We start from the raw sequence: 27,680 nt of genomic DNA, 5'->3' as shown, positions 1-27,680 counted from the left end.
GCTTTAATTCTGAATGTTTCAGTAACCGGAATATTGACTTTAACCCGAATTTTGACTGCATGTAAACGTAGTCAGTGTGATTATCTGGATTTTTTTTTTTTCATTTTTGAGATAGTTGAGATATAGCCTACATGTGATAAAAATTACGGGCCTCTCTTTTTAAGTGGAAGAACTGGTGATCCTCCCCGGAGGTTGCTGCCGAACAAAATTTGATGTATACTGTACAACGATAATAAAGTTTCTCATTCTTATTCTTGACTAAATATTTTTTTGCCCCACTGTATATGCATGCATCGTATTCCCTGCTTAAAAAGCTGGACTGGAGTTATCATGCAGCAATCCGTTTTGTAACTAGTGCAGGTTCAAGCACACACCACTTAACTTTACTGTATATGGATTGCTATAATGTATAATGTATATGGGATGTAATGGATAATGTAATATTATACATATATAAAATACATATATAAAATCATTAATATAGTTTATTAAACAACACTGTTTTGCACAGTAAAATAAAAATATAGAATAAAATTATATGAAATAAAAAGGCCAGCCTTTTTACTCTTACAGTCCATTGCCATGCATATTAGACAAATGTGTTATATAAATAACACGTTAAAAATAACATATTTGGGGGCACGGTGGCGCAGCTGGTAGTGCAGCCGTCTCACATCAAGACGGTCCTGGGTTCAATTCCAGCCGTGTTAGTTCCCCCATGACTTCGGTGCCCACACCCTGGGTGGGGTTGGAGAAAGGCTTTCTGTGTGGAGTTTGCATGTTCTCCCCGTGTTCCCTTGGGTAGCAATGTTCTCTACCCTCACAAAAACATGCAGCAGTCCTGGGCTATACATGCCCCCTCTGGCCAACGGAAATTGTGAAAAGTTTCCTCAAGTTAGGAAAGTCCCTCAATAGCCTTGACGTTTTGTGCACGTGCAGTCTATAGTAGCAAATGAGCTAAGGTTAGCTAGTTAAGTTGTGTGAATGATCAATAATCAGTATTATTGGCAGTAATAGAGGGCCCCAAAACACAAATTTTGCTTAGGGCCCCATGGAGGCTTGGGCCGGCCGTGGTGTGTCACCAGGACACCCAATGATGCTCATATTTGACCCGCTTTACATTGAAGTTGAATAGCCCTGCCTTACACGATCATGTTCGAGAAAAAAAAAGACTTTTGAATTTGACAATCATATTGTAATGAACTGTTAATGTTGAATGTTCTGGGTATGGGTCTCTGTAAAGCGTCTAGAGACAACTCTGTTGTATTAGACGCTATATAAATAAAATTGAATTGAATTGAATTGAATGTAAAACTGTTCTGTTCCGTTTAGTAAGTGTTGTGTTTTCCAAGTGTCCATGAACGCCTCAAGGGCGCAGTTAGTTCCCATGGTTAAGGATAACTAATGGGTGCAACGGGCGCTGTTCGTTGTTGCTGTGAGGAACGTTAACAGAGAAGTAACTGGAGTGAGGAGTGAACGGTTTTTGTCTGTTTGGCGTTAGTTACGGCCCACAGTAAACTGTGTATTTATTTAATAAATAACCCTAAGCTGGGAACGTCCCGTGAGTTTGTACGAGATTTTACAATATTACGATCGTATTCTTTTCTGTCAAGCTTACAGCAATATAAGCGTCATAGCCCACTTCCGGTAATGAACCCTTATTGTGAAAATCTGAAACAAGAAACATCCGGTGCCGAATTAGTGGCAAATATGGGATGAAAAATGCAAACTAAACTACTTTCGTCGCTTTACCGTGCAGTGGTTACATTCTTTATAATCCTCCTGACCCACCCAGAAAATATAGCTGCCTAAAATGAACAGCATATGCCCCATTTAACGTAACAGTGCAGGCCGGCTGGCCAGGTGGCTAAACAACCATTGAGCAGACGCCATCAATAAAGTAAATAAACTTCAGAATATTCACAAAACTGACACATGCAATAAAGTCATGACAACATGTAACCACATCACAGCTGACGTAACTAAAATACTCATTTGTCATTTAAGCACACATGCAGTCCAGTATCAGAACATCAACTCAACTACTTTGCTGTGATGTCACTCACATAGACGCCAATAACTCCCACAAATCAACACACGTAAACACAGCTTAACAACGACTGAAATGTTGGAGCCTTTTCTACAGTGATAATCACGATTATTCAAGTTTAATCCAATTTCTATTTTATTGCACCATCATGTAAACATATCAAATAAAATAAAATTGGTGCTTGTTCTTCACCCTAATTTCAGTGCCTTCATAAAAGAAATAGGAATAAAAATAAATGCAACACAAAATTAAACAAACAGGACACTGCTTAAAGGACTAAACGTAGTCAGTGTGATTATCTGGATTTTTTTTTTTTCATTTTTGAGATAGTTGAGATATAGCCTACATGTGATAAAAATTACGGGACTCTCTTTTTAAGTGGAAGAACTGGTGATCCTCCCCGGAGGTTGCTGCCGAACAAAATTTGATGTATACTGTACAACGATAATAAAGCTTCTCATTCTTATTCTTGACTAAATATTTTTTTGCCCCACTGTATATGCATGCATCGTATTCCCTGCTTAAAAAGCTGGACTGGAGTTATCATGCAGCAATCCGTTTTGTAACTAGTGCAGGTTCAAGCACACAGTAACAGTCAAGGGCATGAGGCTCCTTTTAAGAAATGAGACTCATTAGCGCCACCCTTCACCACGACGGTTTTATCTCCTCTGGTGCTGCAGGTGACGTACTGGCTGAAGGTTGGCAGTGTGGATGAAGGAGAGGCATTAAAGGAGCATGAGGCTCCTCTTAAGAAATGAGACTCTATAGCGCCACCCTTCACCACGACGGCCGTCGGGGGTACTGCAGCCAACAGCGAAGCCGGCACGGGAGAACGGGGAGAACGCGCATGCAGCGTCATTTGACGTCAAATCCGCGGGACAGCGCGGGAAACTCGGCCCCAGCACTGCAGCACATTTTGCAGCACACAGCCTGTTCAAGGCAACGGAGAGATTCAGTTTAGTTTCAGTTTCAGTTTATTTTTATTTGTTAGAGAGGGACAACGTACATTAAGAAACATTTTATAAAATAAAATGTAAATGTACCCAATTGTAGCCAAAAGGCTAGTTTACCCTGCCAGAAATAATAGGCTAGTACGTAGTAAAAAAAATTAAAACACAAGTACAAACACATCAGCAATAACATATATAATTCAACCCTTACAATATACACAGTTCATCCCCACATCGATAGTATACACATCAATGTTCACATCTTTGATTATCGATCAACCAATTCCTAAGATTATATTTAAAGACGTTGTATGAAATGGACTCTCTAATGTTCTGTGGGATGTTATTCCACTTAGGTGCTGTTTTATAAGAGAAAACTGATTGCCCAAATGCGCTCTTTCTAAAGGGGATTTTGCAGTCTCCTCTGGCTGTCCCTTTGGTAACTCTGGCTTCCCCTCCAGTAGCACCAGTTACAGAGGAGCGGAAATGGACTTGATTGCAGAGTGGGGGTGGTGCCAGGTTATTTCGAATTTTATACATCAGGCAGCAGTTTTTAAAAAGAACAAGGTTTTCCCAACTTAATAGTCTATATTTTTGTAAAATTGCACAATGATGAGAAAATCTTGGTTTTTTATCTAGTATTTTGAGTGCTTGTTTGTATAGAGAAATAACCGGTGTTGTTGTGGTTGATGTTAGCAATAGACCAGGTGAGTAGACAGTAGTTTATGTAGGATAGTATGAGGGAAAACATGTACATTTTCGCTGCCTCTGTGGACATGTGGTTCCTGAGATGCCGGAAATTTGCCAGAGTGAACTTGAGATTTTTACAGATGTTTGAAATATGATTTTTGAATGTGAGGTGACAGTCAATCACAATACCTAGATATGTATATTCTTTTACTATTTGGATCCTCTGTCCTGCAATAAAGACATCCGGTTCTCTGTGCACTTTGTTTGTTTTTGCAAACAACATTGCAACTGTTTTAGTGTTGTTGAGTTGTAAACAACAGTTATGTAACCAATCAGATATTTTAACCATGGCTCTCGTCAGTTGTGCAGCTGCATCAGAATGGTCTTTACCTTTCACAAAAATTACGGTGTCATCGGCATACATAATTACTTCACAGTCTTGACATGCATATGGTAGATCGTTTATGTATAGGCTGAAGAGGATTGGCCCCAGGACCGAGCCTTGGGGTACCCCTGTACTAAGGTCTTTGAATGTAGAGATTGAATTCCGGCTTTTGACACGCTGAGTTCGAGAAGAAAGATATGATTTGAACCAGACAGATGAAAACTCAGAAAAGTTAAATTTAGATTGCAAAATATTGTGATTGACTGTATCAAAAGCTTTTCGTAAATCCAAGAAAACAGCACCAACAACTCCACCCCTGTCCATTAGAGTCTTAATCCTTTCTATGAAGTAGACAGTTGCAGTTTCTGTAGAATGATTGGCCCTGAAACCGTGTTGCATTGGATGTAGAAGCTGATTAGTATTTAGATGAGAAATTAATTGTTCGGCCACCAGTTTTTCAATAATCTTAGACATCATTCCAGTAGAAATGCCCACCAAATCACAGTTTTGGTCCAAGTTTGTGTTCCCTAATGGACCAGGGTTCAGCTGAACATCCCCACACAAGAGCAGCAGAATTAGCAGGACTTTATAAGCAAACCATTTGCTTCTCTTGATCTGTGGTTTAGTTTTGTTAGAGCTTCCAAACAATGCTGTCTGCCAGAATATGGAGTATATAATTAATTGTCCATGCCCAAAATATACTAGCCTTGGTGAACTATTCAGAAGTGCAGAATGTCCAAGAGAGGTTTATTGATTTCTGGCCAAACAAAGACCTTGAACAGGTGGAGCAATCAGCAACCACAGGCAAAGTAGTAGGATAAGAACAGGTCCATTTTCACTTCACCTTTTGGTGGATTTTGGTCCTTTATCCAAGTACCTCCTTGATTTGCAGCGTTCATGTCGAAAAACACCATCAAAAACTGATAAAATCTGTGTTAAAATGTAAAATAGAAAGGTAGGTGTAGAGCCCAGCAAAGCGCACCTGTCCTCGGCAGCCATCTTGAAAAAAAGTCTCACTAAAAAAAAGATACACTAGAGGGCTCATTCGTTTTGGTTTGGAACGCTTCATCTGACCTTATTACTAGAAAACTTAAAACGTTTACGATTTTTTTTCATAAATCCTGCCTCAATCCTGCCTCAAGCTCCTTTAAAGGGGACCTATTATGAAAAACACGTTTTTTCTTGTTTTAACATATATAAAGTGGTCTCCCCTCACCCTGCCAACACAGGGGAGATGAAATCCCATAAATTTCTGCAAGGTCTGTACCCCCGTCCGGCAGAATCCCCGAGTGTCATGTGACTTTTTTTGAGCCGTTTAGATTCTGCTCCCGTCGTTACGTAATGACGGGAGCAGATTTCCATAGGCCGTCCTCCGCTGCTGAAACCACGCACAGAACTCTCTCCGCCGGCTGGAGCTTCAGCCATTGTTTAGAAGCGGTGGCTGTTTGAACAGCGAGGGGACAGTTAAAATGAGGTTTTGCATCAACATTTACCCTCATAAAAGGATCAGTTCCCACAGTACGGACCCGGCAACTGCACACGAGTCAGCGGTAAGTGACGTTATTTATATTTGTCTATGAGTATGATCTTTGCATGGGTTAAGTATTTAGCTTATCTCCGGAGCACCGGAGCTGCTGCCCGGAGCTCCGAACCCGGGGGCTCCGGCGGAGCTCCGGGCCCAGAGCCCCGAGCCCGGAGCTCCGAACCCGGGGGCTCCGGCGGAGCCTCGAGCCCGGACTTACGGACTCGGGGCTCCGGGCGCCGGCAGCTCTATTAGTACCGTAATACATTTTTCTTCTCTTTATGGTTTCAGATTTTCCAAGCAATGCACCTGAAGCTGTTCAACGACACATTCAGAAGACGCAAGGTCCTTCCTTGAGCCAGCAATGTTATTTATATATTTTAACAATTAAGTTGCCATTTGTGAAAATTCAGTGTTGTGATTTCTTTACAGTTAACATGATTCATTTGTCTTGTAACATAAATGAAATGAGGAATCGGAGTAAATAACTGTGGTGTACCTGTTTAGAATTAAATTAAATCTTCCTGTGTGAATACGAGGTGACTAAAGGCTGATTTATGGTTCCGCGTTACACCAACACAGAGCCTACGGCGTAGGGTACCCGTCGATTTAACGCAGAACCGTGGACACGCTATTTACACAGCCGCTGCTCTTCTCCCCGGAGCGACGCTTTGTTCCCTCCCCTCCTACACGTCATTCAAGCAGCCAATCAGCGCAGAGCCTCATTATCATAACCTCCCCTCCCCTCAGAATGAAGCACAGAAAAAGGCTTTAGAAGTGGTAAAACTAGAGACATGGCCCACAGGCTGAATTTCTGATTTATGTAGAAAAAACAAGCTTTAGATTGTTTTTAAGAAATTCAAGGCCTTTTTTTAAATATACATTAAATGCCATAATATGTCCCCTTTAAACTCACTAACATTATAATTTTTTGTTCATTTGCTATATATTAAAAACTTTTTTTGATCAAATGTTTTGCACTGAAACTAAAAAGGACCAATATTATTTATATAAGTAATTCGTTTGTCATGTTTTAAAAATTGACCGACACTATCATTTTGAACTGTATGCAGCGAGAATTTTGACACTGCACATGTCTTTTACATGATAGAGTTCAACAAATCACGGAACCATGTCCTTGACCTTACAATCTGGATTGACTATAAGAAAGCCTATGACTAGCTGTACAAGATCAAAAGAATACTGAGGCTTCACCAAAGAAGACTACTCTGGAGGCTAACTCAAAGTCAATCAAATTAGGTACCATCAAATGTGGTATATATAATGAGATGCTTTATTTCTACTCTAGTTGTGTATAGCCCTGAACCCTATTAGCCAGATCATAGCAAAAATTGGCAATGGACACTGGTTCCAAAGTTGAGCAATGATCAGCAACCTCCTCTACATGGTGGTGATATATATCAAGTCGTAGGGCAATAATGAGTAAGATATCAGCTCACTGATTCCGATAATCAGCTGTAATACTGGAATCGTATCAAATGATATTACATTTAATTCAAAATACTTTATTAATCCCCAAAGGGAAACTGATTTTCCAGTACAAGCTTGTCCAAGGGAACAAAAAATCCATCCAATCCATTTTCTACTCCTATTTTATCATTTGCAGGGTCACGGGGGTCATATGCGAGGGGCAGGGGGACACCCTTGACGCCAGTCTATCACAGGACAAACGAATAACATAAGACATTGGTGGAAAGCTGCAGCCGAGGGTCGGCGCTGCCCCTTCCTTTGATAAGAAAAATGACACCAGGAAAGAGGAGGCAAAGTGTTCACTACATATCAGATGTTTAAGACAGCTACAAATACTGTGGGATCCTGCAACTTACAGACTGCTAAAAGGAAGTTCCAGATCAATCAGTGTTTTTCAGTCCGTTCTCGAGAACCATTGCGCTGCATGTTTTAAATGTTTATATGTGTTTCAAGTATACTTGTGATACTCAAGTAATTAAAAAGGTTTGTGACTCTAGTAAGACTTGACCGCTGATCATTTGGACCTGGACTTGTTATTTATAATAATAATAATAATAATAATAATAATTAAAGCTGCAAGCAACGATGAACGGGCCCTCGCACTCACGGCCACCGCCCCCCATAAGCATATCAGAAATGACACCACCCATGAGTTCCTATGTCAAACCATTCAAAAGTTATAGCAGAAAAAAGGGACAACCAATCAGAAGAAGGGGCAGGGCTAATTCGGGCCAATGAAGGTCAAGGACTCCATACAGAGTCTGATGACACCACCCACGACTCTCTATGTCAAACCATTCCAAAGTTATAGCAGAAAATCGGGACAACCAATCAGAAGAAGGGGCGGGGCTAATTAAGGCCAACGAAGGTCAAGGACTCCATAAAGAATCTGATGACACCACCCACGACTCTCTATGTCAAACCATTCCAAAGTTATAGCAGAAAATCGGCACAACCAATCAGAAGAAGGGGCGGGGCTAATTAAGGCCAACGAAGGTCAAGGACTCCATAAAGAATCTGATGACACCACCCACGACTTCCTATGTCAAACCATTCAAAAGTTATAGCAGAAAAAAGGGACAACCAATCAGAAAAAGGGGCGGGGCTAATTCAGGCCAACGAAGGTCAAGGACTCCATAAAGAATCTGATGATGCCACCCACGACTTCCTATGTCAAACCATTCAAAAGTTATAGCAGAAAAAAGGGACAACCAATCAGAAGAAGGGGCGGGGCTAATTAAGGCCAACAAAGCTTAAGGACTCATTACAGAGTCCCATGACACCACCCACGACTTCCTATGTCAAACAATTCAAAAGTTATGGCAGATAAATGTATTCTAGGGGGCGCTGTTGAGCCGTTAGGCCACGCCCATTAATGCAAACCATGAAATATCAAATTTATCGCCAAGCCTGGCTTGCATGCCAAATTTGGTGCCTTTTGGAGAACTATCAAATATGGACCAATCAGATGAAGGGCGGGCGCGCCTTTTGGCGTCTAGCGTGGCCACGGTAACACTTTTGAAAGAGAAAAGTAATGCGCGTAGTCACAGGATGGAGACGCACATTTTCATGTATAACACATCTGGGTTCACGATACGGTTCGGGCTGAATTAACTGCCGAAGGAATGGCATAAATTTCGCCAAGATGAGACGACTAATTCAAAATGGCTGACATCCTGTTCGGTTTCGGGCATGACGCCATGAGACTTTTCTTTAAGTTGTGCCATGATACAGGTGTGTAGTGATTTTCGTGCATGTACGTCAAACCGTATTGTGGGGCTTGAGGCACAAAGTTTTCCGGGGGGCGCTGTTGAGCCATTTTGCCACGCCCATTAATGCAAACCATGAAATATCAAATTTTTCGCCAGGCCTGGCTTGCGTGCAAAATTTGGTGCTTTTTGGGGAACTATCAAATATGGACCAATCAGATGAAGGGGGGGTTCGCTTGTTGGCGTCTAGCGTCGCCACGGTAACACTTTTGAAAGAGAAAAGTAATGCGTGGTGTCGCAGGATGGAGACGCACATTTTGATGTATAACACACTTGGGGGAACGTTACGGTTCGGGCTGAATTAACTGCCGAAGGAATGGCTTAAATTTCGCCAAAATGACACAATTTCTCGAAGGAATGGCATATATTGCTCCAAAATTACGCGATTATTCAGAATGTTCAAAATGGCTGACTTCCTGTTCGGTTTCGGCCATGGCGCCAAGAGACTTTTCTTTTAGTTGCGACATGATACAGGTGTGTACCGATTTTCGTTCATGTACGTCAAACCGTTTTATGGGGCTTGAGGCACAAAGTTTTTTCGGTCTGAACCAATCAGATGAAGGGTGGGCGCGCTTTTTGGCGTCTAGCGCCGCAACGGTAACGCTTTTGAAAGAGAAAAGTAATGCGTGTTGTCGCAGGATGGAGACGCACATTTTGATGTATAACACACTTGGGGGCACGTTACGGTTCGGGCTGAATTAACTTTCGAAGGAATGGCATAAATTTCGCCAAAATGACACGACTAATTCAAAATGGACGACTTCCTGTTCGGTTTCGGGCATGACGACAAGAGACTTTTCTTTCAGTTGCGCCATGATACAGGTGTGTACCGATTTTCGTGCATGTACGTCAAACCGTATCGTGGGGCTTGAGGCACAAAGTTTTCAAGGGGGCGCTGTTGAGCCATTAGGCCACGCCCATTAATGCAAACCATTAAATATCAAATTTTTCGCCAGGCCTGGCTTGCGTGCAAAATTTGGTGACTTTTGGGGCATGTTTAGGGGGGCAAAAAGGCCCTCATTTCGAGGGAAAAATAAAAATGAAAAAAAAGGGGAAAAATTCCTACAGGTAGGGCCTTTGCACTGTCAGTGCTCGGGCCCTAATAATTCATTTGATTTGATTGGCACCTTTCCTTACTCAAAGTCACCTTACAAAGTTAAAACATTAAAACAGGTAAAACATGTGTTATGTTTATGTGTTAATTGCTCGGAGGGTCTCTGGAAAGCACCTACAGACAACTTCTGTTGTAATAAATGCACACACGCACACATTCACACACCGGTCGTCGGCGGAGCTGCCATACACAACGGCGCTGGCCTGACAACCGGGAGCAACCAGGGGATTCAGTGTCTTGTCCAAGGACTCTTTGGTGGACACAGGAGGAACTAGGGTTCGAACCACTGACCTTCAGGTTCATGGGCGAACGCTCTACCAACTGAGCCACCTTCCCCATTTAAAATTGTGGGGGTAAGCATGTCAGACTACAAGGATATGACAACATAGCACATCGATGCCTCAGACTTGGTTGATCTGACACTTAAAGCATATTTGTCTTTACTGAATGATCAATCCCAGTCACATTGTTAATGATTTTGTGGCTAATGGGTTGCCAATGATTCAGAGCAAATCCTTACCTTCCTGTGGGACTAATAGCAACAGACCAAACTCTGTCAAACATTGGAATTGTTGCTCTGGAGGAACTGGAAGTCAAAGTCCAAATCTAGAGAAACACATGTCATAAGTAAGAATACTTCATACATATTTCTTCATATTTCTTCTGGTGAAGAAATGTGAGTCCATAAGTTTAATTTCTTCGAAATAAAAACAGATATAAACTGATAAGCCAACACAATAACACCACAACTAATGAAATGCATCCTCTTCATCACCCCCCAAAAAAGTCTTTGGTACCATCAAATCAGTCACAGCCATCATCAGAATTTATCAGATAAATATCTGGGGAGTTTTTTAGGCTGAGAGTGAACACCTCAGAAACATAATTAAGTTCTTTGCATAGCTCAATTCCTCAGCAGCTTTTGTCGAGCTTGCTGCTGTCTTGAAGAGCCAGACCGCTAATGTTGGGGACCATTTTTTTTTTCATCATTGGGGGAGTGTGACTGGTCCGCAAAAGAATATTTCGATAGCTGGCAGGTATAAAGGTAATATTCCAGGTGAATTCCATCATGCAGGTTTCTACAGAAGAACAATGCATTGTAACAAGATGAGCATTATAACTCATGTTAACTGCCATCGTTTGATATGACTGGTTTTGGAAATAATTACATGCACCACATTAAAAAATAAAATAAAAAATGAAAAAAAAGCAAAGCTGTCCTTACCCGGGCTGTTCTGTCTCTTGATCCACTGATGATGAGTTCATCTTTGCAGTCTAGGCAATTAACTTCCTGGCCATGACCAAACAATCCCAAAGTCATATCACTTCCTCTGCTGTGGATCAGGATCTTACCATCGCTGAAGGACACAAAGGGGGTCATTTTTAGATTTATGTTGTTATCGTAGTTGGTTGAAACATCAACATGATAGGATCATATACTGAAAGAAAAAGAAAGTTATTTTGTTATTTTTCAGGTGACGTCACCCTAATCCAAGATAAATACAGAATACTGTGGTGTAAAGTAGGGCTGGGCGATATATCGAGATTTTAATATATATCGATATATTTTCAAACGCGATATGGTACGAGACAATTTCATTTATATCGATTATAATTTTTTTTTTTTTTTTTTAGGATTTTGATATAGCTTATTTTGTGACAAATGGAATTGAATGTTTTATTTGAGATTTGCACAAATGTTTTGTTATTTGCACAACTGTCAACCTCAGTGGAAAAGTCTGCCTGTTACTGTCTACATTGTATTAATTGCACAGTGTGATTTAATTGTTATGCAGGAAAGGGATATTTGTTTTATTTTATTCAAGAAGCATTTTTATTCTATATATGCAGGCAGTTTATTTTTATTTCATTTGTTTTATACATTTTGATATCGTGCAGACCTCTGTTAATAAAGTTACCTGTGTGACATTTGGCAGGAGGCTTTGTATTAAAGCCTCCTGCTAAAGCCTTAAAACTGACTGTTTTTTTAAGGATTTGCCTCAGAAAAAAATTAAGCTAACAGAGATGCTATGCTATAATGCTTTGGGGAAAACCCCAATTATGGCACAGAAAAAATATCGATATATATCGAGTATCGCCACTCAGCCAAAAAATATCGAGATACGACTTTTGGTCCATATCGCCCAGCCCTAGTGTAAAGACTGTAGTATTTTGTATACTTCTCACTTCAGAGGGAAGGCAAACATAGCAAGATGTTTAAGGGGGTTTTCAGACCTGTGGCCGGTTTGTTTTGTTCCGATTCAGGGGCTAAATCGATACAGTTGTTTCGTATTCGTATGTGGAGTTTGTGTTCACAAGGCAACCGTCTGTAGCAGTTCAAAGCTGTTAAGTAATGCCATGCGCGAACCAACTGTTCTCTCATCTCTCAGAAATGAACGCGGAAGGAGTTTCCTCTTCCGTACCCCGGGAAAAACAACAAGCCCCTTTCACAGAGAGGGCGCAAAGCGCAGACCGCCGCCGGTGATCCCTTTCATTTATGTGCTACCGCGGCGCAATAGCGGACCGCTCTGCCACCGAGCTCAGCGGCGCCTGCAGCGGCGTTTGCGCCATGCCTGCCCGAATTGATCATTTTTTTATTTCACTGTGCCGCGCTGTGACGACATCTTGACACGTCCAATAAGAGAGAAGGGATAAGAGAGAAAGTTGTGTCCAATGAGAGAGAAAGGGGTGGAGGCTCTGCGCCTACTCTTCTTGTGCCGTGGTCGCACATACACAATGAATGGAGTTGTGTCGGTTGCTGTGTCGATTACCGTATTTTTGGGACCATTAGACATGTAAACATCTTCTTTTTTTTTTTTTAAATGTACCGCGCCCAATGACATAATGTGCCCATTGTATTATTGAAAAGGCTGATTTATGGTTCCGCCGACGCAGAGCCTACGGCGTAGGGTACGCTGCGACGCGCACAGTACGTCATACCTTACGCCGTAGGGCTGCGTCGATTTAACGCGGATCCATAAGGCGGACGTAATTGAGGCCACCATGAGAACATTAAAGGGGGAAGGGAGGCGCGTGAATTGCCCGTGATTGCCCGGCGGCGGGCTCAGACACCTGGGGCGGACGGGGCGACTCGGCCTCCCTACCGAGAAGGTGCCGCGGCTCCCGCAGAGGCGGGCCCGAAGGCCGGAGGACCGATCTTTAGGGGGAAGCGCTCCCTGTTTCGGAACAACTGCTCCAAACGGGACAGGTGTGAAAGCACCCTAAATGAATGGAAAAGCTTGTACTCTAATATTCTGATCTGGGTAAGACAAATTTAAACAGATCACTCAATTACACATTTTCATACTTGGATGGACTGAAACAAAGCAAAAAGGTTATGTTATTTCAAAAGTAAATGTTCACTTTAGATCTTCAAACACTTTTTTTCCTTAACATGCTCCCTTGAAGTCATAACAATGCATTCAATGTTTTGATATTTGGCAGGTGAGTCACCTCCACCAAGCTCAGTTTTTAGTGCAAATGTACACAATTTACAGAGGGCCCTTGGAAAATTTGTTGAACCCTGAGTTAAGTTTTATGTTTATGGGGGGGGGGTTACGTGACCCGACGAAGATGGCAACTTAGAAAATGGGCTCTGATCAACCGTGCACAAAATTATTTTTATTACCTGGACAGTGGCTTGGAATTTGGATATTTCAATATGTCAACGTCTCACATGACTAAGGAATGGGACATTTTTACCAGAGCTCGAAAACCAACCGCTCAAAACAAGAAAGGGTCCTTGTCCGAGCAAGCAGGTGCTAGTAGCATGGCTGACACAGCAGATGTGCTAAAAGAGCTAAAGTTGCTCCGCTCCAAGTTCGGACTAAAACTGGATGGCATTAATAACCGCCTTAAAGAGGTATCCAGTGCTCTAACTGCACTAGAAGGCAAAGTGGCTGAAGTTAAACAGGATGTGTCGGGGCACACTAAACGCATCGAAGAAGAACCGAGTGATGGCAGCAGAGGAGGAACTTGACAGTGTATGGATGGAGCTGGCTTCAACTGTAAAACGGCTGACACAATTGGAGATGAAAACCGATGACTTGGAATCCGGAGCAGGAAGAAGAACCTGCATATGTTTGGTCTCAAAGAAGGTGCCGAAGGTACAAGACCCTTGCTGGAGTTTATCTCGGAAATGCTGCCCAAGGTGGCTGGAGATGGGATCAGGCCCCAGTGTTAGAGCGGGTACATTGCATCTTGGCTGCGGCGAAATCTAATCACAACACAAAGCCGTTCTCTTACGCTTCTGAAAATTTCAGGATAGATAGACCGTTTATCAACTTTCATCACAGAATATATACTACACAACGGTGCTAAGATCACTTTGGTACAGGACTTTTCAGCAGAAACGATGCGGAAGCGTCGGGAATTCAACACGGCCAGAAAACTGGTTCGTGAGATGGGGAAATGTCGGGGATTCCAGCAAAACCCATGCAAGATGAGAGTGGTCCATGATGGGAAGGTGTTCCTCTTCTCTTCACCGCGTGAAGTAAAATAATTTCACTGTGATATTCAACCTAAAGATTAACTCTTCTCTTCACAGTCAACCTCTGATGACAGGTAACCGCAGTAAGAGGTACAGTAACAGTGAGATGGACTGATGAGACAGGTGATACGAATGTTATAAATGACCCGGAACACTTTTCTTTTTTTTTTGGTTCACTAAGATATACGTTTATTGCGTACTGTTCATAACGAACAGTCCGCACGGAGTGTGAACCGGATATCTCATTCAGCCCACCCACCCCCGTTTTTTTTCTCTTAGTTATTGAACATCATTTGCGCAAAATGATGGCTGGAAACGGGGGTGAGTGGGAGTAAATTGAATTACAGTTTATTACAATTTTACTTTTTATATAGACAAATCCATTCCTTTTTGAATGTCTAGGGAAAAATTATAATGTTGATTGTTGCAAGCGTGGTGCATGGTTGGTGATGGGCTCAAGGGTCACGTTGACTTATTAACTGCTCCTCATGTAAATGTGTAAAAGTGCTCCTCATTCATTTAGCGAAAGGTGGGGAACGAGTGGAACAGTGTTCAGGTCTAAAACACTTCAGTTGGAGAAGTGTTGGGGCGGGAGGTGGGATGTCTGGAAGGTTTTTTTTTTTTGTTGTTTTGTTTTTGTTTTTTTTCCCCCCCATTTCCTCTCCTTTCATCAAGGCTCCTATCTTGCAATGACTTTGTTTACTTATATGGTCTATGGCAGGACAGAACTGCATCTTGGTCACAAGACTAAGGGCCAGTCCCAACCCCCCCCTAGTCCTACTTTTCAGCCCTACCCCTAAATTTTGCCCGTTCCCGTGAGCGTAGTGGTGTCCCAATTCCTCTTTGCATATAGGGGTAGTGGGCATAACAAGGGGTAGGGGGTATGAATCTAGCCCTTCAGAGCGAGGGATTTCAAATGCTGACTCGCCGACGGAGGGCCAGAGAAAATTTCCCAGAATGCTTTACGTCATCATTTGCAGACTGAATCAAACAAAAAACATGGCAGACATTTCTCATTTTTTAGTGAATAAAATCAATATTTTCAGTTAGTTTCTGCATAAAAATGCGTTTTGATTACATTTCTAGCGAGAAATATATATTTTAATTTCATAATATTCACTCATGAATGTACATAATCACTTGCTTGCTCGTTGTTGCGAAGTTTTTTCAGATCTCACCAGAATAAAGGCTGATTTATGGTTCCGTGTTACACCAACGCAGAGCTTACGGCGTAGCCTACGGCGACGCGCACCGTACGGCATGCGTCGCCGTAGGCTACGCCGTAGGCTACGCCGTAGGCTACGTGTCAATTTAACACAGAACCATAATTCAGGTTTAATGTGAAGCTGCAACGTTTTCAACCTGATCTCACAAAAATCTGTGAAATGCCCAGGACCACTTACGTACCCGAACGTAAACCACGCAGTGACGTAGCAAGTGGTGTCCCAATCCCTAGGGAAGATTACAAAGCCCTACCCCTTGTGGCTTCATTTTGAGGGTGAAGTGGTAGAGGATGAGGGCTAGTGGTAGTGAGTGAGGGCTAGTGGTAGTGAGTGAGGGCTAGTGGTAGTGAGTGAGGGCAAGTGGTAGTGAGTGAGGGCTAGTGGTAGTGAGTGAGGGCTAGTGGTAGTGAGTGAAGGCTAGTGGTAGTGAGTGAGGGCTAGTGGTAGTGGGTGAGGGCTAGTGGTAGTGGGTGAGGGCTAGTGGTAGTGGGTGAGGGCTAGTGGTAGTGAGTGAGGGCTAGTGGTAGTGGGTGAGGGCTAGTGGTAGTGGGTGAGGGCTAGTGGTAGTGGGTGAGGGCTAGTGGTAGTGGGTGAGGGCTAGTGGTAGTGAGTGAGGACCAGTGGTAGTGAGTGAGGGCTAGTGGTAGTGAGTGAGGGTTAGTGGTAGTGAGTGAGGGCTAGTGGTAGTGAGTGAGGGCTAGTGGTAGTGAGTGAAGGCTAGTGGTAGTGAGTGAGGGCTAGTGGTAGTGAGTGAGGGCTAGTGGTAGTGGGTGAGGGCTAGTGGTAGTGGGTGAGGGCTAGTGGTAGTGAGTGAGGGCTAGTGGTAGTGAGTGAGGGCTAGTGGTAGTGAGTGAGGGCTAGTGGTACTGAGTGAAGGCTAGTGGTAGTGAGTGAGGGCTAGTGGTAGTGAGTAGGGTGAACATTGGGATTGGCCCTAAATGTTGGAATAATTATGTATCCACCTTATTCCTACGCCCCATGAGGCTTTGCGCGAATTATGGGTGCTACTTCCAGTGCTGCCGGAACCGGCGCTTGTTTACATGCTGAGTGAACGCGTTAACCCTCTTTCTCCGAGCGTTGGGGATATAAAACATGTGGAAACACCACCTGTCACAGCTCAAACGGGACAATATCATCTTACCTGTGCCTACTGCTGTTGAGGGATCGGAGGACGACCTGAAGAAGTGAAGAAATGCGTAGAAAATGGGAAGCATCTCATTCTTCCAAATGGGCAAAGTGGATACTACCTCCAGGTGGGTAAATATTGTTACTTATAATCAGTATCAGTAATCAGAGATGAGGGGGGATGAGATCCCTTCTGAAATAAAAACGGTCCAAATCATCCCCCTTTCCATCCCTTATGTCATTTCATCAATGAATGTGGTTTTACTGCTATTTCAACATTTAGAGTCATCACCAGAAAAATAACATTTGACAATTTTCCCCTGTTTCAAGTAAATTTTCACCTGAAATAAGTAAAAAAAATCTGCCAGTGGGACAAGATTTATCTTCTCATTACAAGCAATAACATCTTGTTCCACTGGCAGATTTGTTTACTTATTTCAAGTGAAAATCTATTTGAAACAGGTGAACATTGTTGTTTTTTCCAGTGATGTCTTGTTTTAAGTGTAATGAGATTTATTTTTACTAAAATGAGACATTTTAAATAGAAATAAGACAAATATTCTTGTTAAGATTTTGAGTTGACAGTGATACCTGGAGAGGCGTGATTGGGAGGAACGGCCTCCCCAATCTGAACCCGAGCGGTGTTTTGTTGTTGGACTTCTGTGCTAGTCACAGTTTGTCCATAACGAACACCATGTTCAAGCGACGCGGCGGCTCGAAGCTGTGGACGCAAGGTCTCCGGTGCCTGTCGTGGCGGCAATCCTAGAACCCGGTGGTGGACACCGGAAGTACAGGATGCCGTCATACTGAAGAAGGAGTCCTACCGGGCTATGTTGGCCGGTGGGATTCCTGACGCAGTAGATGGGTACCGGTAGGCCAAGCGAGCCGCGGCTCGGGAAGTCCTGGAGGCAAAAACCCGGGTCCGTAAGCTCCTCGGTGGCAGGGCAGCGGGGGTGGATGAGATTCGCCCTGAGTACCTCAAGTCTCTGGATGTCGTAGGGCTGTCTTGGTTGACACGCCTCTGCGACATTGCATGGAGGAAGGGAACAGTGCCGCTGGAGTGGCAAACCAGGGTGGTGGTCCCTCTGTTTGAAAAGGGGGACCGGAGAGTGTGTTCCAACTATAGGGGGATCACACTTCTCAGCCTCCCCGGGAAAGTCTACGCCAGGGTACTGGAGAGGAGATTACGGCCGATAGTTGAACCTCGGATTCAGGAGGAACAATGCGGTTTTCGTCCCGGTCGTGGAACACTGGACCAGCTCTACACCCTCCGCAGGGTGCTCGAGGGTTCATGGGAATTTGCCCAACCAGTCTGCATGTGTTTTGTGGATCTGGAGAAGGCATTTGACCGTGTCCCTCGTGCAATTCTGTGGGGGGTGCTGAGTGATTATGGAGTCCGGGGCCCTCTACTAAGGGCTGTCCGGTCTCTGTATGATCGAAGCAGGAGTCTGGTGCGCATTGCTGGCAGTAAGTCAGACTTGTTCCCAGTGCATGTTGGACTCCGGCAGGGCTGCCCTTTGTCACCGGTCCTGTTCATAATTTTTATGGACAGGATTTCTAGGTGCAGCCAGGGGCCGGACGGGAGTGCGACACGGCAGGGATGAGAATCAGCACCTCCAAATCCGAGGCCATGGTTCTCCATCGGCAAAGGGTGGCATGCCTTCTCCGGGTGGGTGGAGAAGTCCTGCCTCAGGTGGAGGAGTTCAAGTATCTCGGGATCTTGTTCACGAGTGAGGGAACGATGGAGCGGGAGATTGACAGACGGATCGGTGCAGCGTCCGCAGTTATGCGGTCGATGTACTGGACCGTCGTGGTGAAGAGGGAGCTGAGTCGAAAGGCGAAGCTCTCGATTTACCGGTCAATCTACGCCCCTACCCTCACCTATGGTCATGAACTTTGGGTAGTGACCGAAAGGACAAGATCGCGGATACAAGCGGCCGAGATGAGTTTCCTCCGCAGGGTGGCTGGACGCTCCCTTAGAGATAGGGTGAGGAGTTCAGTCACCCGGGAGGAGCTCGGAGTCGAGCCGCTGCTCCTTCACATTGAGAGGAGTCAGCTGAGGTGGCTTGGGCATCTGTACCGGATGCCTCCTGGACGCCTCCCTAGGGAGGTGTTCCAGGCATGAAAGGGGAAGACCCAGGACACGCTGGAGAGACTATGTCTCTCGGCTGGCCTGGGAACGCCTCGGACTCCCCTCGGAAGAGCTGGAGGAAGTGTCTGGGGTGAGGAAAGTCTGGGCATCCCTGCTGAGGCTGCTGCCCCTGCGACCCGGGAACGGATAAAGCGGGAGAAGATGAGTGAGTGAGTGAGTGAGATTTTGAGTTTTTGCAGTGATCCATTTTACTTATCCTGTGAAGGACAGAGGCATATTGATAAGTTCAGAAAACTGTTTTTTATTTTTGTGTTTTGATGTACTTGATGTAAGCCCAGTGGATATTTAAAGCTTACAGAAGGCTGCATTTAACTGCTGCTATGTCATTCCTGCAGTATTTCTGCAGGTGTTTTGGTCAGTGCTATTATTTGTAATATATTATATTATTTGTATTCAGCACAAATTATCTGTCAAAATATGATAAAATCCACCATCCCCCCTGATTTTTTTTTACAACTCGAGTACTGCTTATAATCTATGAACTAATGTGACAGGTAGGCTACTTGTGAATCTTCATTAAGACAAACTGTAAGCCATCTTTTATATTTATTCTTTCAGGTCCAGCTTGCAGTGATGTTCCTGGGGCTGCAAGCTGCTTATCTGGACACCAACTGAGCACCTGGAGTTCCAAATGAAACACCTCCAGAACTTTTCACACATGCTTCCAACATTTGTAGATGAATTTGTTGCAAAGAAGATTCAGCTCTGCCCCAAATATCTGATTCTCTTGAAAATACAGTAAGCAAATAACAGGTGTTATGTGTAAATAATACACACACAAAACACCAAGAGCACTGTATAAAGCTAGGGGGAAAACAGTACAACAGACTTCATTTTTGTTTTCAGTTTTATTAAAAATAGAACCTGAAAGATCCCCTCCTGACATATTAGGACATACATATAGGGACATGAATCAAAACATTTCAACACAAAAATATTGTTTAACAAAAGCACATTACATTTGTCTTAAGTGAGATAAATTCAGTTTACTGTCGGAGGACTTAAGAAACCAGAAAATATTCACACCTGACAAGCTGAAATCACACTATTTGGACTTTTATTTCCTCAAAAAAATAACAATTGCAGCTGGACCTCAGTTGTTTTCAGAAAATGTTAAATGAATGAAATATCTAAGTGCAGCTCTACAAACTACATACAGCACTTAACCTGTTGATAGTTATTTGTTAAAGATACTGTAAGTGTAACTGTACCTCAATTGTTTTCAGAAAATGTTAAATGAATGAAATATGTAAGTATGTTTAAGTGCAATTATTAAATGTCTTCTCACTTTTCACTTGAAATAAACTCAGCTCTTAACTTCACTAAACCAGCACAAATCTTGAGCATTTTGTCAATTTTGGGCACAAAGTTAATTGGCCCTGTTTGAGAAAGAATCTTGTACACCTTCAGGTGCCTTATTCAACATGAATGCGGGCATGAGCAATGCGGCGTGTGTGAGTGACCTCCTCACTGGTCAGCTGGCATCCATTGCGTGTGAATGCTGGAATGATTAGTTTCACCCTACGCTCCTCCAGCAAGTCTCTAACTGTGAAACCACGGTCACCCATCACCTCATCTCTAGCACATAAATAATAGAATAGGTGTGGTCCTCCATCCCTGTAAGAGGCCGGAAGGCCGGAGGAACCGCCGCCGCGTCGAGGACCGACGAGGACCGAGCGGCTGCCGCTCGGTCAGCGGGCTCCGTCGTTTACTGTTGAAGGATTGTAGATACGTGGGCTGATGTGTCTGCTGGGTTGAACTGTTGTTCGAGCTTTTGCAAAAGCCGGCATCATTTCCGAGGGGCCGTACGGCAGGAAAGTGACTCGGCTGCAGCGCGGCCAGAGAGCTGCGGGCTCTGCCCGTCGCAGCCGCAGCAGTTCTCCCGGTCTCAGCGCGATCAGGCTCGGATGAATGCAGAAACGGAGGTTGAACTACTACCCCAGACACAATCAAAACCACCCCAAAATTAACTACAACCAATCCAGACAGAACCAGGACCAACCAAGGCAGAACCAAAACCAGAACCACCCTGAAAAATCACAAAATCACCCTGAACACAACCAGAACCACCAAATATAGAACCAGAACAAACTGAACCAAAATCAGAACTAGACTGAAGCAGAATCAGATCCAACTAAAACCAGAACAACCCCAAACAAAATTAGAACCACCCCAAACTGAACCAAAACCAAACCCAGACTGAACCAGAACCATCCTGAACTGAACCAGAACCACCTCAGACAAAACCAGAACCAACCAGACTATGGGCCAGCTGATATTACTGTTTTAAAGTCAACTTGTTTTCTTTAGCTCATCTTCATGGCTTCAGCTGGTCTTCATTTCAGTTGATGTTATTATTAAAACAAAATTATTATTTTGGAAGGTCAGATAAGTATATAATGGCTTCAACTATCTGTTGTCTTTGAAAAATACACTAGTTAGATTAAATGATGTGCGAGTTACCTTCCTCCGCTGATCAGATGGGAATCGGTGATGACAAAGCGACAGACATCACCCTTGTGTCCTGAGTAGATTTTAAATGCACTTTGCTGGGGTTTCTTGGAGGCTTTGTGTAGATTATATGCCCCGATATTAGATGCCTGAGATAGAAATAATATGTCCTGATCCAACTGCAACCATGGCAACAGTCTAATAGGAAGATAAGTACAATAAAAAAGTACATTGATTAATAAAAGCATAGGTCAACATACACTCACCGACCACTTTATTAAGTACACCTTGCTACTACCAGGTTGGACCCCCTTTTGCCTTCAGAACTGCCGTAATCCTTCTTGCCATAGATTCAACCAGGTACTGGAAACATTCTTCAGATAATTTGGTCCATTTTGACATGATAGTTTCACGCAGTTGCTGCATTTGTCAGCTGCACATCCATGATGTGAATTTCCATCCATGACATCTGGGGACTGTGGAGGCCATTTGAGTAGTGAACTCAGTGTCATGTTCAAGAAACCAGTCTGAGATGATTCCTTATAACATGGCGCATTATTTTGCTGGAAGTAGCCATCAGAAGATGGTCCACTGTGGTCATAAAGGGATGGACATGGACAACAATACTCAGGCTGTGGTGTTGACACAATGCTCAACTGGTACTACAAAGTGTGCCAGTAAAATATCCCCCCCACCATTACCCCACCACCACCAGCCTGAACCGTTGATACAAGGCAGGATGGATCCATGCTTTCATGTTGTTGACTCCAAATTCTGACCCTTACATCTAAATGTGGCAGCAGAAATGGAGACTCATCAGACCAGGCAACTTTTTCCATCTTCTGTTATCCAGTTTTGGAGAGCCTGTGCGAACTTTAGCCTCAGTTTCTTGTTCTAAGCTGACAGGAGTGGCCCCCGGTGTGGTTCCGCTGCTGTACCCTATCTGCCTCAAGGTTCGATGTCTTGTGCGTTCAGAGATGCTCTTCTGCATATCTTGGTTGTGACGAATGGTTATTTGAGTTACTGTTGCCTCTGTATCAGCTCCAACGAGTCTGGCCATTCTCCTCTGACCTCTGACATCAACGAGGCATTTACGCTCACAGAACTGCTCACTGGATATTTTCTCTTTTTCAGACCATTCCCTGTAAAGCCTAGAGATGGTTGTGGGTGAAAATCCCAGTAGATCAGCAGTTTCTGAAATACTCAGACCAGCCCGTCTGGCACCAACAACCATGCCACGTTCAAAGTCACTTAAATCACCTTTCTTCCCCATTCTGATGCTGGTTTGAACTGCAGCAGATCTTCTTGACCATGTCTACATGCCTACATGCATTGAGTCGCTGCCATTTGATTGGCTGATTAGAAAAATGTGTTAACGAGCAGTTGGACAGGTGTACCTAATGAAGTGGCCAGTGAACTTATTTTCTTCTACCTTAAAGCAAAGATGGATGTCAATCCATCCTTCTGTCTTTATGTTAAATATAAATACTATTACTGAAAATCTGAATTAACTTAAAGTACAGATGATAGATCAACAGGATTTGTACTTCATTCCACATCATGAACAGCACAGAAACACAGAAATCTGATTTTAAAAATACAGCTGATGTGGTGTAAAATGTCAGCAAGAAAGAACATTTTCAGACAAATAACTGACATACTTGGTTTTCCACCTAACGGAAATCGACCTTCTGCAGACGCCATCATACCAGTTTTGAGCCGTCCTTATTCTCTGCTTCAGTGGGATGTGAGGATATCTGCAATGACAGGGATGAATGAACTCTTAAACTTTGACTCATTTTGAAGCTTAAGAGTTATAGTCCATGTTGATTTGATCCTTTAAAATTCTCTGACTTTCAAAACTATTGACTCAACTGGATCGTTCTCAGAACATTGTCTGAAACTTTTACCTTAATCAAACTGCTTTAATAATGACCCTGATGGCTGTGAATTATTCCAGACAAAGGGGAGAATTTATTGTGTTCAGGTACTATTTGTATGAGCAATTTCAACTTAATTATGGTTTTAGACCATCAAAGTTACCTAGAGATTTTTCAATTTTTAATGATGTTGTGAGCTACATAGAAAAAGCCTAAACAAAAAAAAACCTAAAAATGTTTTTTTTCGGACAAAAACTATTTGAACATTAAATATAAAAAGCATTGGAGGCTAAAACATTTCAGTTAAACCCCACTTTGACGCCTGATGATTTAAATGTACTCTTAACATGCAACCAACTATGTATATTCTCCAACAAGTAAAGGTAATAATAAATGACTGGAAATGAGTTAAGAAATAGAAAAAACATAAATATATACAACAACAACAATTTGTAACCACTGCAGACGGTGTAACAAATCCTAAACATGTCCACATATTGCAGTGAAGACAGAAGTCTCAAAACATGTACAAATGCACCAAAATCTATCTGCATAACATTTTATGCATCACAGATGTGAACTAACATTGCCCTCTTCTGCTCATTTTGACCCCAAAAATGTTAAGAAACCATCTGTGTGTCTGCACACACAGACACACACAAACACACACAGACGCTCACTCAAAAAAAAAAAAAAAAAAAAAGAGTACACGAACAAACCCAATAAATAGGTAGGTCTATAGTTTTTTTCCTGGGGCCTGTACTACGAAGCAAGTTCAAGATACCCAGGATATCTTTTCCTTATCCAGATTCACTAACCCGGACAATTGCAATCACGCTAAGCGGTCACACGACGGTGGTTATCAACTCGGTATATCAACCCAGGTTTCTCCAATCTGGATATGAGCGCGTGCACATAAAAGGGGCAGTGTTTTCAGCGCATGACCAATCGCAAGCATGGAGAAGTCCGCTGTCAGAGCCGCTTATTTCAGTAGCGAAGAGCAAACAATAATTTTACGGAAATATGATGAGTATAGGCATATAATACAGGCAAAAAGCAACACAGTTGCAGCTGCAAAATGCAGGAAAGACAGCTGGCAAAAGATCGCTGACTGTATAAATGCGTAAATTCATAGGGATATAAACATATATTTGAATATTCTGGGAATCTTAATCTTAAACTGTAAACCATGATCAGCAATATTAAAATAATAAAAGGCTTGCAATATTTCAGTTGATTTGTAATGAATCCAGAATGTATGACATTTTTTTGTTTTTGTGTTTGCATTACAGAAAATCACAATATTCTAATTTTCTGAGACAGTCCTGTATATATTGGTTCTATAACTATTGTTGTTGACCGATAACTTGTGCTGATGCTGTACCAAAGAATTGGGTTTATTTATTTATTTTATTTTATTTTTTATTTTTTCAGGAGGGGGGTATTTAGTATTTTAAAGTGACTTCTCAGAATGTTCGAGGGACGAAATTGAAAATCCCTTTTTTGCTATCCCCTTACAAATGCATCTTCTTTTTTATTTCTTCTTGATTTATTTATTTAATTGGTATTAGTTTTGGATTGACTGTACATCGGATTTTGGGTGATGATTTGTTTTATTTATTCATTGATTGATTTATTTTTTATTTTCTCCTCCACCTCTTTTTTCTTTTTTTCCTTTTTTTTTGGATCGTTCATACAGGTACTCATCAGGGAAAGCAAAGGGGTTTTGGTGGTCCCTGAATACGCGTTCTCTTCGGAGGGATCCTCTCACGATCCGCGCACCGAGCTCCACTGGATTCTCTTCGAAAGGGCATGCCATTTTCCAAGAGAGCTGATTGGTCAGTGGGCGGTGCTTTTACACCCGGCGATCTGTATCTCGAACATAACCTGCTCCGGAGCAGGTTAGCTGTTCAGCATAAGTTACCATGGCGATGTACCCCGATAAGAAGTGAACCACCGTCGTAGTCCTGAAAACCCAGGGTTAAACCTGAAGTTACCTCGCTAACCCCAAATCCCGCTTCGTAGTACAGGCCCCTGGTGTCCTTTTGGCCATAGCAGAGTTTGGAGTGTGACTGTTTAAGGTTGTGGACAGGAGTCTTTTATACTGATAACCAGTTAAAACAGGAGTCTTTTATAATGATAACCAGTTAAAACAGGAGTCTTTTATAATGATAACCAGTTAAAAAAGGAGTCTTTTATAATGATAACCAGTTAAAACAGGAGTCTTTTATAATGATAACCAGTTAAAACAGGTGTATTAATACAGGTACCGAGTGGAGGACAGAGGAGCCTCTTCAAGAAGAAGTTACATGTCTGTGGGAGCATGAAATCTTGCGTGTTTGTTATTGGCCAAATACTTATTTTCCACCATACTTTACAAATAAATTCTTTAAAAATCCTACAATGTGATTTCCTGGATTGTTTTTCTCATTCTGTCCCTAATGGTTGAAGTGAACCTGTGATGAAAATTACAGACCTCTCAAATCTAAGTAGGAGAACTTGAGTAATTTGCCCATATATATATATATATATATATATATATATATATATATATATATATATATATTACAGCCCCATACTGCATCATTTGCCTGCCTTAACATGAGCAGTGGATGTCTATTGAATGCAATTTTTTGAGTTTACAGATTAAATCAAATCACTTCATATTAGATTTGAGATGTCGTGCTTGGCTGTTGTATTTTTCTTTTTAAAGATGTCTACAAGTGCCCTGAATGCACTGCTAGTCAAGGTGCTAAACATATTAAAACATGCTGATCTAATAATTGTGAGGGTTTTCTGTTATTTGGGGGGACAGCAACAGAGAAGTCAGTGCTCCATTCCTGCTTGATGTGAGCCTTATATCAGTACACGACTGTTCAGGGAACACTAATATACATTTAGTATTTCACATACGCATATATATGGCCAGAGAGAATGCTGATGAAAGTGCAGTAAAAACGTTAGATAAGTGAAACTCCGACGGGACAAACAAACAGCACCTCAGCAATATCAGTTGTCTTACATGTCCGTTCCGTTCCAAGTAATTCCAGTGTTTAAAAACTGTTTTGCGATTTTCCTCCACACAACGTCGCGGCTCACAAAGCGATTGATGATTTTACAAACTTGGGAAAGGCGACTGAGAGATTTGTAATCCAAATATGACAAGATGTGGTAAAGGACATCCTCAGGTAGATGAAGGAGCAGCATAGTGACTGCTGCTCCTCAAACCTCAATATACCTGCTGCCTGCGGGGGGTTACATCTGGTTGTACACGGTATCTTACTAAAAAGACTGGAGAAAATTTTACAGACTGACAAAAACAAAGTAAACAAGCTCCCATCTTTCCCACAAGTCCGAGGAAACAGGAAGTGATCGCTGGTGACGGGAAGGACATACGCATGCGCTTGAACGTCGTGACGTCAGACACCAGCTTTGTTGCGGACATTTGCTCTTGGTTTTTATAATTATAATTATGAAGAATGAATGAATGAATGAATGAATGAATGAATGAATGAATGAATGAATGAATGAATGAACACATTTACAACAAAGAAAATCAATAATGTGAGTAAACAAGTGAGTAAATGATGTATGGAAACAGCTGGTGATTGTCAAAGCCCTTCATCCTCCCTGTTTCCTGTGAAAACCATCTTTTTGTCCAGCTGTTTGAACCGGCTTGGACGTTGCTTGAGCTCCGGCCCAAACTGTTCCACAACTTCACTCCACATATGGAAATGGTACATTTTTTGAGTGTGGTGCGGACACAAAGATGTTTTAAATTGTTCTCCCCTCTCAAATTATAATCCCCATCTCTGTTAAAAAACAATTTTTGGATATTTTCAGGATGTTGTTTTTAGCTTTGTACATAGTTTGTGCTATTTGAAAGTGAACCAGATCAGTAAATTTTAATGTTTTGGATTTTAAGAAGAGTGAATTTGTGTGATCCTTGTAACCGGCATTGTGAATTATCCTTATGGCTCGTTTTTGTAGCATTGATAATGATTGTAGTGTACATTTATAAGTATTGCCCCAAACCTCCGCACAGTAATTTAAATATGGTAAAACCAGTGAACAATAGAGAATGTGGAGTGATTTGTGGTCCAGAATATGTTTTGCCTTATTGATTACTATTATTATATTGTAGTGAATGTTACGGACATAATTCACCTTGGTTATTAAGTGTGGTTCTACACACCGTTCATTATTAAATGCAGCATGTTGTCCTTCATGCAATGCCAATTATGTTGCATGTAATTTACTGTCCGTAGTTATTTCATGCAACTGTGACTGTTCAGGGATAGCGCTCCCTTTAAATGTGGTGATGACGTTGAGCTCCATGCCGGTTGGGTTGCTGGACAGTTCAATTTTGTTGATTCAGTGTTCTGAGGT

At 42.4% G+C, this 27,680-nt stretch overlaps 1 protein-coding gene across 2 annotated transcripts in view; it reads right to left on the bottom strand.

The window, feature by feature from the left end:
* Positions 1-26,657, bottom strand: part of fbxw4 (F-box and WD repeat domain containing 4) — a 194,730-nt gene extending 168,073 nt beyond the window's left edge. The window contains exons 1-5 of one of the 2 annotated variants that reach the window (XM_061745496.1): positions 26,314-26,657; positions 23,073-23,168; positions 21,424-21,609; positions 11,197-11,329; positions 10,492-10,577 (exon numbers count right to left, since the gene is read on the bottom strand). In XM_061745496.1, the coding sequence (XP_061601480.1) occupies positions 10,492-10,577; positions 11,197-11,329; positions 21,424-21,609; positions 23,073-23,168; positions 26,314-26,498 (686 nt within the window). In that variant the 5' untranslated portion in view covers positions 26,499-26,657. The remainder of the gene's footprint in view (positions 1-10,491; positions 10,578-11,196; positions 11,330-21,423; positions 21,610-23,072; positions 23,169-26,313) is intronic. The other variant, XM_061745497.1, reaches the window with a different exon arrangement.
* Between the last annotated feature and the right edge of the window lie 1,023 nt (positions 26,658-27,680).

Source organism: Cololabis saira, chromosome 17 (genome assembly GCF_033807715.1).
Source record: "Cololabis saira isolate AMF1-May2022 chromosome 17, fColSai1.1, whole genome shotgun sequence".
Taxonomy (NCBI): Eukaryota; Metazoa; Chordata; class Actinopteri; order Beloniformes; family Belonidae; genus Cololabis; species Cololabis saira.
The sequence above is the reverse complement of the archived record's forward strand: the minus strand, read 5'-3'. Positions and strand labels throughout refer to the sequence as shown.